The sequence below is a fragment of the Melampsora larici-populina genome (genome assembly GCF_000204055.1).
Source record: "Melampsora larici-populina 98AG31 unplaced genomic scaffold MELLAscaffold_60, whole genome shotgun sequence".
NCBI classification, from domain to species: domain Eukaryota; kingdom Fungi; phylum Basidiomycota; class Pucciniomycetes; order Pucciniales; family Melampsoraceae; genus Melampsora; species Melampsora laricis-populina.
The window spans coordinates 422,478-442,450 of NW_006768824.1; the positions used below are offsets into that span (position 1 = coordinate 422,478).

The window sequence follows — 19,973 nt, forward strand, 5'->3', positions numbered from 1 at the left end:
CTACATCGTCCACAAACCCCAGCGCTGTGGCCGTGGGTATGGTGTCCGTGATGCCTAAAAGGGATGAGTTGTAGAGTAAATAGAGGAGGGGTGAGAGCGGGGAACCTTGAGGGAGCCCGTGGTCGAGGGTGAAGGCTTGGGACTCAAAGCCATTGAAGTTGAGGGTGGTAGTGCGTTCGGATAGGAAATCGAAGATGATGTCAAGTGTTTGCGTGTTGACACCCATCTTCTCAAGGGTGTCTAGGAGGCGTGGGTGGTGGACCGAGGGGAAGGCGGACTTCACGTCTGCGAAGAGGGCGCCGACAACCTTGCCCTTCGCCCACTCACCTTTAATCCAAGATACAAGATGGACTAATGCCTCTTGGCTGGACCTGTCTGGTCGACCACCGTAGTGACCAGCGTGTAGTAAGTTGAGTTTTTCAGCCTGCGCCGAAAGATGAATGGTCAGCAATTTTTCATAAAATTTCCCCAACGTCACCAAGAGAGCGATTGGCCTATATGATGATGCCTGGGTATAGTCAGCTTTTCCCGGCTTAGGGATCATAATAGTGGTGGCGCGTTTCCAACCTCGAGGGATGAACCCTGTGATTGTTACACATTGGAAAAGAAATCGAACGTGGGATTTCACCACGTCCCAGACCAATTTCCAAACCCAGTTTTGGATTTTGTCCGATCCTGGGGCCTTGGTGGGGGGGCTGTCATTGACCACAGCCCCTACTGATTCGTTCGAGATGGAATCTAAGAAGAGAGGAGTGATCTCTGTCGATAGTCGTTGTGAGCCTTTGAGAGGGAAGGAGAGGTGGTTTGTGTCGTCGAGATTGCACGGAGCTGTAGCAACACAGGTCGCAGAGAACAAGGCTTCTGCCTTCTCTTCGTTCGAGGTGCATGTCCTGCCGTCAGATGTGATGATCGTGCTGACAAGGGAGGATGGCTTTCGGCCTGAAGCTATCCTCCTTGCCTGGAAGAGGGTCTGGTGATCGAGTTCCAATAAGTACTGTCGCCAAGAGCTTTCTTTGGCCTTGTCAACAGCCTTGTTGAAGATGTTTTGTGTTTTGTTGTAGGCCGCTCGGTTCTCCGGGGTGTGGTGTTTCCGTAAAGTTCGTCTTGCCTTTGCCGTTGCTCTTCTGAGGGGCTCGAGAGTTTCAGGACGCCACCAAAGCTTGTGCTTCATGTTAGTTGATTTAGGGGGAGAGTTATTGTTGAGGGCGTCGGTGACAGCCTTCCGCAACAACTCGTCGAATGTGTTGATGTCGTCGCGAGTGAGCAGAGGGTGGAGTTTGGGAAGGGACGTCATAAGTTCCATTTTAAGTAGAACCGACTCTACCTTCTTCCAATTTTTCCTCCCCGACTTTACATCACTCTTACCTGGTGTTGTCCGAGTCGAGAAACAGATCACCAGAGCCTGGTGGTCCGACTGGTGATTGAGTATATCCTCGTTGTCGATGAAGCACGCTATCGTGGCCTCATCGAAGTCCTCATTGACCCACACCTGGTCAATGGAGGTGCCTAGTGTGTCTTCGCGGTGCAAACCAAAAGTGGGTTGGCCCTTTGGTGATCGTAAGTTGAGGTTCCACTCCGTCATCATCGTGATCAGGAGGTCAGCGTCCTTGCCAAAGGTCGAGCTGTGGTCTGGGTTCCACAGTGGGGAGTGTAAGTTTGAATCAGTTGTGCAAACAACTGGTAGTATTAGTGTTTCGAGGTTTGTCGTTTTCAAGATGTCGGTGAATGCAATAAATCCGTCAAGTGTTTTTTGTGGGTTGTATACGCTTGCCACTAAAAACTCGAAGCCATCAATCGACAGGACGCTGGCAGCGACATTCCGTGACGTATGGTGGATTGGATTTATTTCTGGATATAGGTCTTGTCTCACGTAGAGACAGGCACGAGGCCTGTCAGTTTCAGTGAGAGTCTTGGGGGTAGGACATATTAGCGTCCAGTTTGTCTGGTTAGTGGGGAGGTTATCAAAGGGATTGACATAGGGTTCTTGAATAGAGATGATGGAAAAAAGATTGGTTAAGTCTGAATTAAAAAGTGAAAGTGTGACGTATTTTGAGTGATTGCAGTTCAGTTGTAGAATCGAAGCTGTGTTCTGCATTGAAATTTGTTCTCGTATCCGTTGCTCTAACATTGGGCAAGGGGCGAGTTGGGCTGTTCTAAGATGACTATGTTAGGCGAGCCACTTGGGTTGTGGGGCGGGAGTTGGCTAGCAATCCTTGCTCCACAAGTAGAGGCGAATGGGTGGTGAAGGAAATCAGCATGATTCTCTTTAAACAACCTGGGGAGGTCCGCATTTGGGTCAGCTTTGAGTTTACACCTGGCACAGGCTGTACACTTCAAGGCTAACAAGCCTTTGACTGGGCAAGTGTGTGCGTGATGTGGGCCAGCGCATGTTGGGCACATAGGGGGGATTGAGCAGGCTGCCGCTGTGTGCCCCAAACCTTGGCAGTTGAAGCAGCGGGTGGGAGGAGGTCCACTGAGCTCGGTACGGTGACGACCTCTGCCCTGCCAGACCTTCGTCTTGGCAGCAAGGGTTGCTTGACTAAGAGTCTTGAACCCTATGAGCAGGGACGAGTGACGTTTATTGGTGTCTGCACCAGTATCCTTTTTAAGCCATCTGATAAAGACAGCGTCGTCTAGAAGAGATCCATTACACGTTTTCAGAAGATCAATATCTTCTTGCCGTGACGGATTGAAGGTGGTAGGTATGCCGTGGACTATTACCGCGTGTGACTCCTGCTTAATCGCAAGATTCGGTGAGATTTTGCTCAGCCAGTCCTTCTCTTGATTGCGAAGGGCTTGAGCGTGGCGCTGTGAGTCTAAATAAATGACGAGATCACCCGACGGGTGACGGTGGACATTTCTAACCTCAATGGTGTCAGTGTCATCAGGCTTGAGCGATATTTTGCTCGCCTTCAGCTCCAGATTGAGAATTTTTATCAATTCTGGGACGGATTTCTCAGCACCCGCTATCTTTGCGGGGTCCAGTTGGTTGAGAGTGATCGCGTGGTCGGCACGAGGGCGGTAGCCCGGCTTTGGTTGAGCACGGGACCTGGCCTGTGTGGCTCCTTGGGGAGGTGAGGCGTTGGGCGCGTGTTTAGACGTCGCTGACGCATATGTGGTCTTGGTTGGGGCTTTCTTCCCGCCCGCTGGTATTGAATGGCCGTCAGCCACCAGCTTAGCGATGTGTTCTGATAGAACATCAACGCGTTCGGCGATGGTCGAGACTCGAAACTCAAACGCTGACGTGAGAGCAGAGTTCGGGTCGGTAACTGTCTTGCGCGCCGGCTCGAACACAGTTCGACTTGCTGCCTCGATGCCTGCCTGTTCCTTGATCAGGCCGGTTAGCAGGAGAATGTCTGCTGCAGATTCAACATCGACTTTGATCGAGTTGGTCTTCTTAGACTTGGGGACGAGGGTAGCCTTCGTGACCTCGATCAGGCGTTGGATGAGTCCGTCAAGGGGCCTTGACGAAGTCGTAGTGCCCCCTGGAAATAATTTGGCGATACGAGCCGAGCGTGGGGTGGTTGAGAGCTCATCAGCTTCGATGAGAGGGCAGATCGGTGGAGTAGCGAGACGCGTCCTTTTTCGGTCGCGGGAGAGTGGAGTGGCCTCAGACGATCCTCCAGTCGAGAGAGGAGGGAGGACGATCTTCTTGAGAGCGACCGATAGACGCGTAGAAGGAGCTGAAGGCGTTGGGAGAGCCTTCGTCGACGCTGGTGTCGGCGGTTCGGTGGGACCCAAAGCGTCCATCGCGTCGTCGTACACCGATGAATCGTCCCGAGGAGTTGAGACCACTTGCTGACCAGGGTCAGGAGGCTCGATATCCATTCCCGAGAACTAAAAGGAAGGGAAAGGACGTGAGAAGGGGAGGAAAGGGGTGAGGGGTTGGTGAAGTTTGTCGAAAAAGTTAGGAGAACGCGGTGGATGACTGCTTGCGCAGTCACGGAGGTGGTCACGTGATCAAATACGAAAATTTGGTACGGGACAGAATCCTCCGGCTTCAGGAGTTGCATTACTTTATGCACCTCACTGAAGCGCTTGATGTTTGTTTCTATTTACAACTTACAAGTGAATATATAGGGGTTTGAAAACACTCTTGAACATCTTCCACAGGTGCTTCAATTTGTAAGTATTCAAAGGACAATATCATACTTTCTTGAGATTTCATTTCAGAACATGAATGTTTAAGTGATCATTGTTTTATTTCATATTCGTTTATACTGTTTAGCTAGTGAATGTGTGTGTGAATGGAGTAAACAGGAAGAGTGTTCTGAGCGGTCATTTCGAAATGGATGATGATGAGAAATGAGAAAAGTGGTTAGAGAGATGAAGCGAATTAGGAAAAGAGTGAAACCGAGTGATGAGTGATGAATCGAAATGGTTAGGTTGAGTGCATAGGCTTAATTGAAAATCATTAATAAGCTGATTGAATCTGAGTAAGTTTCCAATTTAAGAGAGAGAAAGGAAGAAGATGAATTACCTAATCAATCGATTAAAGAAATCATCATCAATCTATCATCAACTCAAACTAACTTGTCATTCATTCAATCATCACCATTCATTCTTCAAACCATCATCAGTTTACCATCAACATCACCATCAACATCGACATCAAATGTCATCATCATCTGCTTCCAAGCCATTATTATTCGATCGAAATCTAGGTTTTGAATCGAATGGAGATTCATCATCATCATCTAATTCTTATCAAAGGTTTACTAATCCGATCATCAAATCAGATAACGATCAAAGAGATTATCAAATCATCAAACTCAATAATCAATTACAAGTGATCTTGATTCATGATCCTAAGGCTGACAAAGCGGCGGCTGCTCTATCGGTCAATGTCGGTCATCTCTCCGATCCACCTCAACTACCTGGTCTAGCTCACTTTTGTGAACATTTGTTATTCATGGGAAACAAAAAAGTTAGTCATCTCTAATCTAATTCACTAATTCACTCATTCACTAATCATTCATTCACCACATCAGTATCCTTCTGAAAACGAATACTCTGAATACTTGGCAAAACATTCGGGTTATTCAAATGCTTTCACAGGAATGGATGATACGGTTTATTACTTCGAAGTTCATCCATCAGCCTTAGATGGAGCTTTAGATCGATTTGCTCAATTCTTCATCTCACCTCTCTTTACGGAAACATGTACTGAAAGAGAAATCAGAGCAGTCGATTCAGAAAACAGTAAGAATTTACAATCAGATCATTGGAAGTTATTTCAATTAGATAAACATACTTCTTCACATGAACATCATTCGTTTTGGAAATTTGGAACTGGCAATCTACAAACCTTATGGGATCAACCTATCTCCTTAGGCATTAATATTAGAGAAGAATTAATTAAGTTTCATTCAAAACATTATTCTTCAAATCTGATGACTTTAGCTGTTTCAGGTACAAATTCGATTCAAGAATTAACTCAAATGGTCTTACAACACTTTTCAGAAATTCCAAATAAAGAAATTCTACCTGATCAATTTCATGGTTCACCTTATACCGCAACCGAATTGAAAAAAATCATCTTTACTCAATTAGTTAAAGATAATAATTTATTAGAAATCACGTTTCCTTTACCTGATCAAGATCCGTTTTATGATACTCAACCTACTAGTTTTATTTCTCATTTTATTGGTCATGAAGGCGTGGGTTCGGCTACTAGTTATTTAAAGAAAAAAGGTTGGGTTCGTACTTTTCAATGTGGTCCGGGTGGTGGTGCTACTGGATTTGATTTGTTTAAAATCACTTTAGATCTCACGGCTGAAGGTTTATGTAAGTGAATTTCTAAACCACTCTTTTTTGATCTATTCACAAAACTCATCTCATCTTCTTTGGCTAGCTCATTACAAAGAAGTAGTCCAAGTGATCTTTGCATACCTTGATCTCCTAAGATCCACCCCACCACAAGAATGGTCATTTCGAGAACAAGCTCAATTAGCCGAGATCCGATTCCGATTCAAATCACAATCCGCTCCGGGTCAATATGCCACCTCATTAGCCACTTCATTGCGAAAACCATGTCCACGTGAATCGATCTTATCATCTTCATATCTCACTAACAAGTTTGATTCGAAATTGATTCAAGAGACGATGGATTTGTTGAGACCGGAATCTTGTAGGATCGTGATTGGATGTCAATCCGGTCGATTTGAAAATCAGGTCAACTTAAACTTAATCGAACCTTGGTACAACACACCTTATTGTATTCAAGACTTTCCGAAAGATTTGTTTGATTTGGATGCCATTCGATTGATTCGTGAATCTGGTGCATTAAGTTTACCTCCACCTAATTCGTTTATCTCAACGGATTTCACGGTAGATAAAGTGGATGTTCCTGTTCCCAGTCGGAGACCTCATTGTATAAGAGATGATCAGTTTGGTAGACTTTGGCACAAGAAAGATGATCGATGGTGGGTTCCTAGAGCTTCGATTGTAGTGATGATTCGAAAGTAAGTTTAGGATTTCACCATCTTGTTTGTTTTTTTCCCACCACAAGTTTAAAGGAATGAATTTGATGAAAGTTTGTTTTGATAGTCCGATTATAGATCAAACGGTTCATAATATCATTAAGACTCAATATATCACCAAGTTATTAAAAGAATCATTAAATGAAGAATTATATGAATCTGAACTAGCAGGATTATCGTATAATATTTCGTATGATTCAGATTCGATGATATTTAATTTAGATGGATATCATCAAAAACTTTCGGTCTTGTTTGAATATGTTTTAAAAGGATTAAAGAATTTGAAAGTCGATCGACAAAAGTTTGAACTCGTTAAAGATTTTCAAATTCGTAGGTATCAAAACTTTATGTTGGAAGGTCCTGTTCGCATTGCTGGGTATTGGATTGAAGCCGCTTTGAATGATTTGCATTATGGCTATGAAGAGAAATTGATGGCTTTAGAAGGTGGGTCTGATCCTTTTTTTTTTGATTTGATTTGATTTGATTTTGATTTGATTTGTGATGGATTGACATTTTTGGGTGTTTTTTTCTTTGGGTTTGTGAATAGTCATCACACCGGAAGATGTTGAAGAATTTATTCCTGAACTTTTGAAAAGAGGATTTGTGGAAAGTCTTGTACATGGGAATTTAAATGAAAAGGTAAGTTTGAGTTTTTTTTCTAGATTGTGATTCATTTTTTTCTAGATTGAATGTTTGATTGATGTTTTTGGGTATTTTTAAAGGAAGCGATTGAGATAATAGAATTACCTACGAAGATTTTAGATCTCAAACCGGTTAAAAGTGATGAATTGAGAAAATCACATTCATTGAGGATTCCCAAAGGTAAGCTCGTTAGCCAAACTCCATGAGGCTCGATTGAGATGAGTGCTAAAAGAAAGAATGAATTCCTAGGCACGAATTTGGTTTATGAGAGAGACTTGATGAATCCATCGAACTTGAATAGTGCAGTGAATGATTTTATAGACATCGGAGACATCACATGTCATTCGACTCGAACCAAACTAACACTCTTATCACAATTAATCAATGAACCTGCCTTTAATCAATTGAGGACGATTGAACAATTAGGATACATGGTTTATACTTATTTGAGAAGATCAACAGGACAGATTGGATTGAATTTGACGATTCAATCTGAACGGGATCCAAAGTTTATTGAAAGTCGAATTGAAAGTTTTTTTACTTGGTTTGGTGATGTGAAATTAAAGGAAATGAGTGAAGAAGAATTTGAAGATCAAAAGATGAGTTTGATTAATAAGTTATTAGAAGATTTTAAAAATCTTTGGGAAGAGTTGAGTGTTTTTTTTTTTGATATTTTCATCAGATAGGCTGAGTTTACGTTTTGTTTATTGATTTGTTGTGGTTTCTTTTTTTTTCTTTTCTAGAGCATCACATTATTGGATTCATATTCATTCGGGATATTATGCATTTGAACAAAGGTATAAAGATGCCGAAATGATTCAAAAGATTACCAAATCTGAAATCGAAACGTTTTATCAAGAATATCTTAATCCGAAATCGATTGAACGATCTAAACTTTCGATTCAAATCAAATCACAAAACGTACCAGTTCCGATTGAAAAGATTGAAAGATTAGGATTAAAAGAACGTGTTGGACAAAAGAAGATTGGAGAAGATGAATTGAATAGATTGATTGAAGAGATGGGATTGAAAGTTGAGAAAGAGTTGGGATTGGAAAAGAAAGAGGGATTCGAAGGTGGTTTGCCGGTTTTGGTTCTGGATGGGATTGATGGATTGAGGAATAGGTTGGTTAAGAGTACTTGTGCTATGCCTCATCCTGATTGGAAAGCTTGATGGATGAAGATCAGAGATCTTTTTTAAAAAAAAGTATAAATATAAAAAAAAAGTCTAAGTTTATTTGAAAAAGTTTTTGGTTTTATTGTGTGTGTTAAATAAAATAAGATACTTTTCTGCTTTTTTTTGGATGATTAGTTTCTTAATTAGTTTTTCTTTCAAGAAGAACAAAAAAGGGTTGTTTTGGGTTGTGTTTATGTTTATGGGAAAATCAAAATCAAAAATGTGTATATAGGTTTAGAAAATTATAGATTATAATTATAATTCATTTTTTTTTGGTTTTCTTATGATTTTTATTTAGAGTAAGTGAAAAAAAATCATTTAAGATGAGTATATATTTGTTCTTCATGAATTCATACATCGGATTCGAGGTGGTTTAAGTTTTTTCATATTTGCTTATTGGCTTCTTTCCTACATCAGAAAGGTGACGAAAATGTGGATTCTTATAAATTTTGATCCAATTTTCTTGCAATATTTGATCAAATTAGCCGTTAGCCGTACATCTGGGGCATAAAGTCGTGAAAATCAACTGTAACAAAAATTAGACGATCCTGGGCAAATATGTAAGGAGAATCCTGATCATCGCTTGATCAATGTGTCAAGGAAGGGAACTCTCTATCTCGTGAAACCGATGAAATTTTGAGAAATGAGGCTGGGTTTTTTAATTTTCGGGAGGTATCTAGGTATGTGGTCAAAGACTCCTAGCTTTTATTGACAAAAATATCCGGATGAGAAGTTGAAGATCCTAAGAGAACCATCATTTGAAGGATTAATTTCTTTCACACCTACTCAAAATTGAACACATCAACTTTTTTCTTGGTGAATGCTTGAGGACAAGTTCAGTATATGTCAGTGGAATCGGGTATCTTGCCATGCTTATCTGTCTCTCTATCAGATCGATTCGCGAAAATTCAAATGGGGATACATAATCTCACGAAAGAAAGCAAGAAGTTTGGCATAGTCTTAGAGCACTGAAGTTTCAGCTGCGTCCCTATCTTTTGCCACTTGCATACAGGCAGAACGTTGTTCATTACGTGCACCGTAGATAGTCATAGAAAATATCCAGAATTTTAAATCCGCTCAAGATCGTTTTGCGTGTCTTGTTTGATATAAGGCTCTTAAATTTTTGTGATTTTGTGAAGCATTTCGACTTCCTCCGAGTACGGTAAATCGTGGTCCATCAACCGCGCAACATGGAATCATCAAGAGGTAAGAGTTATATCATAAATTCTTCAAAGCTTGTACCTTTGCAAGTTAAAGGCCTATATGATTTCTGAGCTCAGCGGATCGGTCTGTCAGTGATGTCATTCAAATAACTCGGTTATGAATCGCCACGGTCATGAGAATTGGCGGGAAAGGACCAGGTGAGCAATTTGCATTCCCAGAAGCTTCATTTCTTAACGGCTCAGGAACAGTCGCTGCGATTATAGGTTCAGAGGTAGAAGTATCCAAACAAAGGTCAATTTCTTTGAACGAGATGTCAAGAGATGGCGCGTTTAAAGGGCAAAATTCATTGGTTCACGGTATAGTTGTAGTGGTCACGGGGTGCCTGAAGGGAGAACGATGCACTGGTGATCAGTCTGGAATCTCTGGCTGGTGAACTACTTAAGCAACCCATTTCCTCTTCGGTTCCCCCAATTCCTCCACCAAAAATCTTCAATCTCTCTTGCACCTCACGCAACATATCCTTCTTACTTATATCCTCCTTTAACAAGCACCTTTCTATCAATTTATTTATTCCCAACTCTTGCGAAATCAACTTTGAATTCACAAAACCAAAACACATACATCTTCTATACAATGTCAAACGGAATGTTTAATTCAAACCCATCCGTGACCTATATCATCGACCCACGATACCGACCCATGCAGGAAGTTGTCCGCACCACACCTACTGCTAATCACCAGGTTGTTGGCGTTTACCAGGCTGGAGCGCAAGCAAACCCACAGCAGGTGAGTCATCGGTATATGTTTCAAGTATCTTGTGGTATAAGTATTCATAGCTCGATTGCACTGTCTCTCAAGATCTACTACATGCAGAACTCGCCCAATCCGCTTCCTCTACAGCAGAATCAGAACTACATCAACTACGCTCATAACCACGCACAAATCGGCACTCATACCCAGAACCACGCCCAGAACCCCGTTCAGAAGCGCGTGAAGCTGAGCCACCCTGAGGAGACCCCCGCCAAGATCTGCAAAGAGAGCTCTCCCCAGATCGTCCTCCAGAAACGGGCCCAGAGGCCAATCCGAGGGGTCAAATTCGACCTTGGCCCAAGCCGCCCAAGCCATCCGAAGCACCTTCCCCGGGCCCCAGGCCCAGCGAAGCGCCTTCGCTCATGCCTCGCAAAGCACCTTCGCCAGCCCCCCGTGACGGATCAAGCTGATGAGGAACCCGATCCTTCGACGACTTGGAAACAATCTTTGAAACACCTTGTCGATGATGTCGTCTTTGATGGCGAAGATGGCTATTCCCCGGAATTCCATATGAAGGTTCTGGCTGCGACTTCGTTTATTGATGAATTGTTGAGTCCTCCTTCTGCATCTACTAGTTGAGGTAATCGGATTGGTGAGTCATTTTTACTTGAGTGAATGATCTTAGTTCCACAGAGCTCACTTACTGAACGAGTTGATTCTGCATTGTTCTTTATAGGTACGGTGCGTTGTTGAGGTATAGTCTCATTGGATACCCAAAGTGATCTTGTGGTCTTAGGAATCCAGTAGTGTTGTTTTACTATCTTGAATATCATTTTTGTTTCATCTTTTACTCAGTGGTCTCATTGTTCGAGTTGTTGTAACATGATTTCAATTTTTTATCTAGTTTTTTTTTATCTCAAAGTTTGGTTAATTCATCTAAACCGGGAAACGAGGAATGTAGTTTGTAGCATGTTTTGTTTCGTTTATTATCTTGTCAATTTGTCAACATCGTTTTCTTGTATCAGTATTGTATTTTCATGAGGCTCTACGTAGGCCTCGTTAAAAATTGCTTAATCACAGAATCACTCATGATGAATCAAACATGCCTCTTGAACAAACATCATCATATCAGATATTTCTCAAAGATATGAGCATTTCCAGAATTTGTTGGTCATCCCCATAGCACTTCAAAATTATGAAGCCGAGATTGGACCATCGGAGGGCTTCTTGCGATTTAAGACGGTCAATGAACGGGCACAGCTTGTACCTATATCTCGCAATGCAATCAACTCTGCACAAAATTATGGAGTAGCTACCTCCAGTTTTACAAGCAATCAAAAATGTATGAGGTGAACCTTAGAAATTGAATTTCAAAATATCTTTCCTTTCAAAAACTCAAGCCCAACAAATTACTAAAGAAACAAAAAGAAAAGAATGTATCGTGATAAGATCAATATGCAGTTTTCTTCTTGATTAGCTTTGAAAAGTTTCCTAAACTTACAAAAATGGTCCACAATCATCATTGATCAGTTGAAACAGCTCTCATCTTTATATAAACCAATTCACTGTATCCACCAACTTGAACATAGATACTTTGGCACGAGTACTTTAATCTTCCTTCTTCCATGTTACTTTTCAGATGAAGTTTTCAAGAATAACCAACAACCAAAACAAAATGTTATTAGCCCTTATATTTGCTCACTTTAAACCAACATAAAAATACTCAACTCGGTTAATCCAATCTGATAATGGCACTTGCTGTGTTTAGATCTTGTTGGAAAAACTGAAATTTGAACTTTTTCATTCTTTCTACAATCTTCAACATATTTAAAAAATTAGTTGTAGCTTATCTAATTGAAGAATTTGTTTGAAATTGAATTGAAGAGAATTAAGTTAACTATGTGTAGGTACCCCAGCCTTGGGCCATGCTTTTAGCAAGCAGAGGGACTTATGGGTTACATATCTCAGTTTTCTACAATCACCTTCTTGGTGGAAGAAATTGATAGTAAAAAAACCTTTGTCATAGTGATTACAAGGTTTGTTGGTTAGACTCAATCATTATCATTCCAGATCTTCTACATCTTTCTGTCTTCTGAGTTTTTTGAAATTCTCATCAAAATCAAAAAAAGTTGAAATTCATGAGCTCAAGATTTGTATTTTTGAAGTTTCAAAAATCTGGATTGATCTGTGTTACTGAAAATGATGAAGTTAATGTACATAGCTAATTTTGAGATTTGAAAGATCATGTAGCAGATTGTGGTGAAGTAATATCTGGGGATCAAGAGGGGTAATACTAAAAGGTTCAACTTTTGGTTTTGAGTAAGGTATTTGGGAAAGATTTCAGCTGTTTCTTACAACACCATCAAAAATGAACCCTGATTCAGACCTATCATCTTCTGAACTAGAAGACCCAAAGAGCAATACGCCGGATTCTCATAAACCTGCTGAGTACTAACTAATGAAGATACGGGATTATCCAAATGAGCTTGAAATCTTGCTAAAATATTTCCTTGAAAGCCTCCTGGCACGTAATTCAAAGTGTTTTTATTGGATATTCAGTTCAACAGATTTTTGATGAACTTATTTTGGTTGATTTGAGAAGTTCAAAATTGGTTTTAAGGTTTACATAACATGACATATGTAACATCACCCTGCAGTCTTTTTTTGAAGTTTCAAATTGATCAATTTTGATGTCAATAGCAAGTTTGGATTTTGATGAGAATCAAAAAAAACTCAGGAGACAGAAAGGTGCAAAAAAAAGTTGAATGAAAAGAATTGAGTCTAACAAAAAAAAGTTGTAATTGATGGCAAAAGTTTTCATTTGATATCAATTTCTCCCACCAAGAGATGTTTGTACTTGTGCATTACAATTTATAACACCTAGAATTTTATTACAAGAGGGTCAAATCTTTCTTTCACTTGCCTAGCTTGTGCTTAGGTGAGGGAAAGTAGTATAGCGGGAGTTGAGTTCTGCTGTCAAGGATAGTTCTCTCTACTCTGGAACTCTCCTCTCTGCGGGACTCGGTATTGGAGGAGGCTCTCAAAGGCGTCTCTTGTAGAGACTTCTGCAATGGCTAAACCTCTCCGTTCAGGAGAGGTGTTGCTGATCGCAGACCCTTTGATTGTCTCTGATTTTTTGCCTTGCCTTGCAAGGTTAACCTGTAGGGTGGGCGGGGGGCAAAAAATTAGATAGTAAAGTTTTATAGATAAGTTATAATTTACTTGTAAATAAATAAATTGTAACTGTGGATAGTGTAAGGTTAAAAAGGAAAATTCAAGAGATAAATGAGATGAAGTGGAAAGAAAGTGGGAAGACAGGAAAAGAGATATATCTTTACCATTTCACTAGAACATCTGTGTATTGATTCAGATGTCTCTTCCTATTTGGATCTCCATGGGATCCTTCTTGGGGTTTTATTTCATCTACATATATCTCCTTTGGTGTATGTACTCCTATGAGGTTACTCTATCCATGGACAAATCTAGCTCAGTTTGCCTCAAGCAAAAGGCTATGACCAAGAAAACCCAGAGAACCCCTTGTAAGTCCATCTGCTTGCTCAAGCTTGCAGCTCACACAGAGGGACTTAGCCAAGTTAGTGAAAAGGAGCAATTCTCAAGTTTTCTTTTTTGTTTAAAATTATAGAAATCTCATTCATAAGATAAGGGATGGGAGAAAATTGCATCCAGATGTTTACACCCAATGATTAGGTGTAAAAGAAATGAAGTGTAAACATCATCTTAGATGGTGTAATCTTGAATTTTACACCTAATTTTTTTTGTGTCAGTGTAGATGAATTGAGTGCAAAACATTGAGTGTAGAGTTCATCTTGCCAGAAGGGAATTTTAGTTCTACACCCGGAATTTTGCACTGGTTAAAGAAGAGGTGTAAATAAATACAGGGTAAAATTCACCTGGCTGGCTGGCTGACTGGCCTTTTGAAATTTACAGACATACACTGTGTCCTTATGACAGTCTCTTGACAACAAGCGCACATGGACTGCTTTTGAGGCACAAAGGCGACTTGTGTGCGCTTGTCTACCGGCAAACACCACACAGACATGTTGATAAATGACTTAAAGGGAATCTGTAGGAATGCTTGGGGGTTGGCATTTCAAGAAGCTGCACAACCATGGTATCACCATTGCACAGCTATTAGATCCTGATGTACCCAGGATTACTGGTCCTTCACCTCACACCAGCTGGGTATGTTACACTTTCCTACCATTCAAAGAAGAACAGAAGACATCAGAAGATTCTTTACAAGTTCAATGACTTTATTCTCCAAAGCTTTATCTTTGATTCCTCTGTTGATGCACATGGATTTTTTGCCTCTGGGAGTTGGTCTACCCTCACCTGAGATTCCAATAGAATCATAGAAAGATTGGATGATTGAAACCAATCAAGAAGTTGACAAGCATTCAAATCCAAAGGAGCTAGTAGAAATGGACAACAGCAAACCTCTCTCAAGATCAAACTGCAGGTTCCTGCTTTTCTCAAAGCCACAACACCACATATGTCTAACCTGACATACATCCTAATGATGCTGTTCCTCTCAATTCACATTTTTCTGCTTTGTTTGAATTTTATCTTTCAGAAAATAATCAGAGGAAGAACCCAGCAGCTCTATCTGACAAGGAGAAGGAGCAGAAGTGTAAGGCAGCTGCAGAGAAGCGCAAAGCTTCCAAAATGGTTAAGACTGATTCTTCTTGATCTTTCTATACATTTTTTCTGTTGTGTATTTTCTCTCACTTTCTATTTGTTTCCTTTGATGCGTGTGATATATGCGCATGATATTGTTGTGGCAGGTACTCTCTGTTTAAACAGTAGTCTATTCAAAGTACCAAAACAGTGAGATGATGAGCATTGTGATTGATGTGAAGCCTTCTGGAATCCTATTTTGTTGTTCAGCCTCATGCAACAGCAAGGTAACAAACGGCAAGGTTGTTCTCATACTATATCACATCAGAGAAGCCTTCTCCTTCACCAATATTAATCACAAATTCTCACTTAGTCTGGTCTCACTGCTCTTTTTCATTTCTAATTTTCTCTCTCTCATATCCATTTATCCAATCTTACTCATGTCTCTAATCTCTTAATCCAATTCCTCTGTGGCAAGTGGTATACTCTCCAGATTCTTCAGTTTTGACTGTTCTTTTATTCTGATAGGCACAACTGTTACTTTTCGATCTTATCTTTGAGTGGTCATATTTTTCATGTCATCTTGCTCACAGAGCGTTCCTTCGATGAAGATTTTCTTCATCCAGAACACATGGTGGATTACAAAGCCCTCTGTCACTGTGATATTACTCACAAGGAACTCATGCTAGTATTGGTCATCATGAAGGCAGTATATATTTCTCGTTAGAATCACAGATTGTAAACAAAAATTCCAAAATTCCCTGGCCCATCATCACACAGTCAATTTCAATATGAAGCCGATATGAAGAATTCTGAATTGACTTTTTAAAAATGAGTGGCATAGACTATGGATAGATGTATGGTTAATTGATATCTTTGAAGGATATGATTGGAGAAAATGATAAAAGAATGAATTGTGAAAGAAAAACCCAAAACATAAACTCTACATTAAGAGCTGAAATTCAAAAAGATGTTACCAGACATATGACTCGAATTCATGGATATAGATATCATACTGAGACCTCTTCACTAGATTTGTGATATACAGCCACAGGTACTGGAATCTCTGGCATCACAATGTGAGTATCTTGATGAGCTAGATTAGTCCTATATAGACTGCATAAGATCAAAAATAAAGCACTTTGAAAGGTGAAGAAACATTAGTTTTCTAACAATCACAAACTATAGAATTCACTCTACTTACGTATTTCCCAAGGTTGAGATAACACCACCTATGCCCTACAAGGTTGTGAAAAAAGGATTAGAGAAATGACAAAAAAGGAACACTTTCAAAGCAAGATGATCAAATTACAATACGACTGATAAGCCAAAAGCTAGAATTATAAATAAAATCACCCTTGTGAACCAAGCTTGTCTATGTAGAAGAAAATCAAGAAGAGAGGAAATCAATTACTCAATCATCAATCTTGACTTTCAAGAAATCACATACCTCACAACTGACTAAGATCAATAATAATAAGATAATTGTGAATTCTAATAAAGTATTTGAAAAGACTCCTTCCTGTTGTTTTTTCAATGAAGATTCTAATCCTTCCTGATCATTAAAGCTTCGAGATAATAGGAAAAGGAATGGAACATAAACCTAATAGAGAATCAAACATAGAACATTAGAAATTGAGCACTATATAATGTAATTCAGATGGATTTAAAACTTACCAAAAGAACGATACCACATATAAATAGATAAGAATCTGATCCTAATGTAGTATAGTATTCCAAAAGATCCTAATCAAAAAAAGACTAATTTGTCATTCAAGGTGAACTTGTGGGATTGCTTTGAAGAAAGAAACTGACAACGTGATGAAGAACCGACCAGTGTGAAACGAGCTGAGGTATTGTTTGTGTCACGCTACATTTCACTAGGGAGCAGCTAGGTGCCAAATCCCGGTAAATGTCAATGATACCCGTCACCATTTTTCTGATATGTTGATATTCCATGGTAACTTGATAGAATGAGATGATGATCTGAACTATGTAAGATATAAACATAGATTCAGATGGTGTATCTCATCCCACACCGCATCAAATTTGAACGCATAGCTGACCAGCTGGGGCAAAGAGAATGATCACCAAAAACGTATTCATTGCCCATGTCACAGTTTTTGAGAGCACTTGGCCTCTTTGGTTCTTACGTCGTAGCGCATCCAATGCGCAATGGCAGATACATAGCCACAGAATTACTGAGTGACCGTTGGTTTGATATGGGAATGTTGTTCAGTGTGTGATTGAGAATTTGAAGAAGATCAAACACACTCACCGCTAGTATACAAGATCAATTCAAGTCAGCTCGCGAGATGATGAGGTAATCTTGATCGGAGGCTCACCTAGCGCATATAACTGTAAGTGTGAGTTTAATGCCGAGTAAGAAGTTGGGCCATCCTTGGTCCAGTTGCCCAGATTGTACCAATTCTTCACAAATGATTTCTGATAATGCAACTGGTTGATAAAAGTATATGTTAGATCCGTTTGCTAAAGGCTAAAAGAAATTGGAAGAAGTAAGCATACTTATACTATATAGAAAGTAGCATAATCCACAATGGTTTGCACGATCAAGTTGTAAGAGTCCCACTATCAGAGAAAACAGGTCATTCATCTAAATCGAATTTCAAACATTATTCACAGTCACAAGCCACTTACTAGAATTCAATCCTATATGGTACAATCTCTTTGTTTTTGAGCGAACGTAAAGAACATAAATCGATTGAAAGAACATCCTTGATAGATATTCAGGTCAGATTGTCAATGAAAAACATCAAAGTTTAATTCATTTTAGATATGCAGTTATTTTGATCAGAAAAGAAGGCATTCTCACATCAAGAATGTTACGGCATACACACGTTGAAGATAACGTGACCAAGATGGTAGAGGATATGGCTTTTGATATCGAGTATGAAAAGTTAAAGTAGGAAAAGTCGTTATGTAAGATTGCAAGACGTACGAGAAGGAAAGTAGCGAGACAATCCGCTGCCGCCTGATATGGGTTTGCATTTGATGGCAAATGTGTGATGAAGTTGATCACTTTATCTTCGATGATTCGAGACATGGTCAGTAGAAGATTATTGATGTTTAACAAAAGAATGTAGTACAAGACAACTGGAAGAAGATGATTGAACAACTTCAAGGCCTTTTGATATTCATCATAGGTCGAAGCATTGAACTCACGCAAAAGTTATAGGCATAATGAAGATCTTCACTTTCCATCAGATCATCACAATTTCAAAGCCTATGCGACTATGGGTTGTCAAAGATCAAATGTTTTTCTCCACAATTACTTCAAAGCTGTTTCAGAATAAATCTTCTTCCTGTTGTTCTCGATGATTCTTTTCATATTCGCCATTAATCGATACTCTGCCCGTCTCATCTGGGTTATTTATCCCGATTGGGATCAGAGTTGATCTCATGAAGAGTTGAAGCTGGGTTCATGGAAGCGATGTCATTCAACTTCAGGCTGCGTCATCAGCCATTTCCGCGCCTTTTGCGCTTTTCCTTTTCGCGCTTTTCCTACCAGATTGAAAACCACGGACATGAAAGATGAGAATTCGGTAAAAAGTTTAACTATATATACAATATTAACAAAATGCCAACTGAAGGCTGTGCGAGTGTGTGGTAAAAGGCGATTAATTAAGCTCAACCAAACAGCGTTGATTAGAGCACAGACATGAAGATCTACAGTTTGACTTTTTTTTTGTTGATTGGTTTGTGGGTTGATTTATAAATTTAAAAACAATTAACCAAATCAGATTTTAGTTTTTCTTCAAGTTTTGAAATCCAAAATTAAAAATGAAAACAAGTGTAATACAATCTTTTTTTTTTGATACTAAAGATAAATAAAAGAAAGGGAAAAAAAACAACACCCAGAAGATCGATCATGATAAAGAGATCTAAATGTATAATCCTTCAAAACCAAACTTCTTCACACAAAAAGCTCAAAAAAACCTACAGAATTTCAATTATTTTTCAATTTTAATTTTTTTCTTTTGAGACTGATTTGATTTTAAATTTAATGATTTGTCATTCATCTTTCGTTTAGAATCCAACTTGGCTTCTCTAAGTTTTGAATCTTCTTCTGATCTTAATGGATATTCATAACTTACTCCATCAGTTTGAGCTCCATAAGGTATTAAACGAGTTTCAAGTTGAATAGGTTGGATTCGTTTATAATTCAATGGGTTTGTTGTCTCCTTTGGGTTATTTGTGTTGTTCGTCGGTTCGGTTTCGAGTTTTCTTCGAAAGAAAAGAACTTTGGAAATCGGTTTGGTGGCTGTTTTGACCATAGGTTCGAATTTCCAAAAAAATCATCAAACACACCAACAAAAAAAGGTTATGGATGGATTCATTCATGATTTCAAAGAATCTTTAAACTTACATTGATAAAGTTGAGATTGATTGGATTGATGGTTTGGAATCAAGATTGAAAGTCTACTAACTTCTTGACTTTCAGGTTCAAGTTTTGAATTTTTAAACTTTTGGAAATCTTCCATTGAAAGATCTTGAATGAAAACTTCATATGTTAGATTACCTAATAAAACGTCTTGAAGTTTGATCGGATCTTTCGATTTATTTGTACTGCTTTTTTGTTGGATCGATTTTAAATCTAATTTTAAATTTTCAAGATGTTTTGTTCGTACCTAAATCCATCAATCAAAGAAATCAATCAAATTAATCAATGCCCATTGAAGTCTTTAGAATCAAGAGAAATTTAAGTTGTTTTTTGAAAGAAATACCATGACTTACACCAGCTGGTAATCTAATGATCCATAAATCATTTTGATCATTTTTAACTTTAGATAAATCTAAACTAGAGACTTTAAATTCTTGAATCTCATTCAAAACTTTGTATCCTAATGGTGCTCTATATGAACTTTGATGATTTGTCCTTCTTTTTGTTTTTGTTGTCAAAATTTTCATTTTTCAAAATCAAAATCAAAATCAGTTTATTATATTTGATTGATTTTCCAGATTTAATTTCTTACCTGGTTGGTTTTGGTAATGGTAAAGGTGAAGTTGATCGATTTGATGAACTTTCTGATGATGATGATGAATCTTGAGTCATTTTGATTGGGTTAAAGTTTGGTTGAAGGATAGCATTTTGTCAAAATT

General features: G+C 39.2%; 4 protein-coding genes across 4 annotated transcripts; 2 read left to right on the forward strand and 2 right to left on the reverse strand.

Moving 5' to 3' along the window:
- Nucleotides 1–4,615: 4,615 nt before the first annotated feature.
- MELLADRAFT_39801 (putative a-pheromone processing metallopeptidase Ste23) lies at nucleotides 4,616–8,297 on the forward strand (the record flags this gene model as incomplete). The annotated part of the gene is made up of 8 exons (XM_007416390.1): nucleotides 4,616–4,927; nucleotides 4,992–5,787; nucleotides 5,855–6,464; nucleotides 6,550–6,926; nucleotides 7,030–7,121; nucleotides 7,205–7,304; nucleotides 7,374–7,773; nucleotides 7,868–8,297. 8 exons carry the CDS (start codon nucleotides 4,616–4,618, stop codon nucleotides 8,295–8,297), a joined length of 3,117 nt encoding a protein of 1,038 aa, XP_007416452.1.
- Nucleotides 8,298–10,097: 1,800 nt separating this feature from the next.
- On the forward strand, nucleotides 10,098–11,567 carry MELLADRAFT_112015 (uncharacterized protein; the record flags this gene model as incomplete). Its single annotated transcript, XM_007416391.1, has 6 exons — nucleotides 10,098–10,250; nucleotides 10,323–10,827; nucleotides 10,850–10,866; nucleotides 10,951–10,955; nucleotides 11,119–11,174; nucleotides 11,398–11,567. 6 exons carry the CDS (start codon nucleotides 10,098–10,100, stop codon nucleotides 11,565–11,567), a joined length of 906 nt encoding a protein of 301 aa, XP_007416453.1.
- A 3,978-nt stretch (nucleotides 11,568–15,545) lies between these two features.
- MELLADRAFT_57656 (uncharacterized protein) lies at nucleotides 15,546–17,989 on the reverse strand (the record flags this gene model as incomplete). Its single annotated transcript, XM_007416410.1, has 12 exons — nucleotides 15,546–15,992; nucleotides 16,057–16,091; nucleotides 16,165–16,227; nucleotides 16,303–16,455; nucleotides 16,530–16,598; nucleotides 16,668–16,843; nucleotides 16,919–17,055; nucleotides 17,198–17,309; nucleotides 17,379–17,441; nucleotides 17,511–17,587; nucleotides 17,686–17,747; nucleotides 17,812–17,989. 12 exons carry the CDS (start codon nucleotides 17,914–17,916, stop codon nucleotides 15,863–15,865), a joined length of 1,182 nt encoding a protein of 393 aa, XP_007416472.1.
- Nucleotides 17,990–18,823: 834 nt separating this feature from the next.
- MELLADRAFT_112016 (uncharacterized protein) lies at nucleotides 18,824–19,926 on the reverse strand (the record flags this gene model as incomplete). The annotated part of the gene is made up of 4 exons (XM_007416409.1): nucleotides 18,824–19,134; nucleotides 19,240–19,501; nucleotides 19,608–19,752; nucleotides 19,847–19,926. The coding sequence occupies 4 exons, from the start codon at nucleotides 19,924–19,926 to the stop codon at nucleotides 18,824–18,826; spliced, it is 798 nt and encodes a 265-aa protein (XP_007416471.1).
- Between the last annotated feature and the right edge of the window lie 47 nt (nucleotides 19,927–19,973).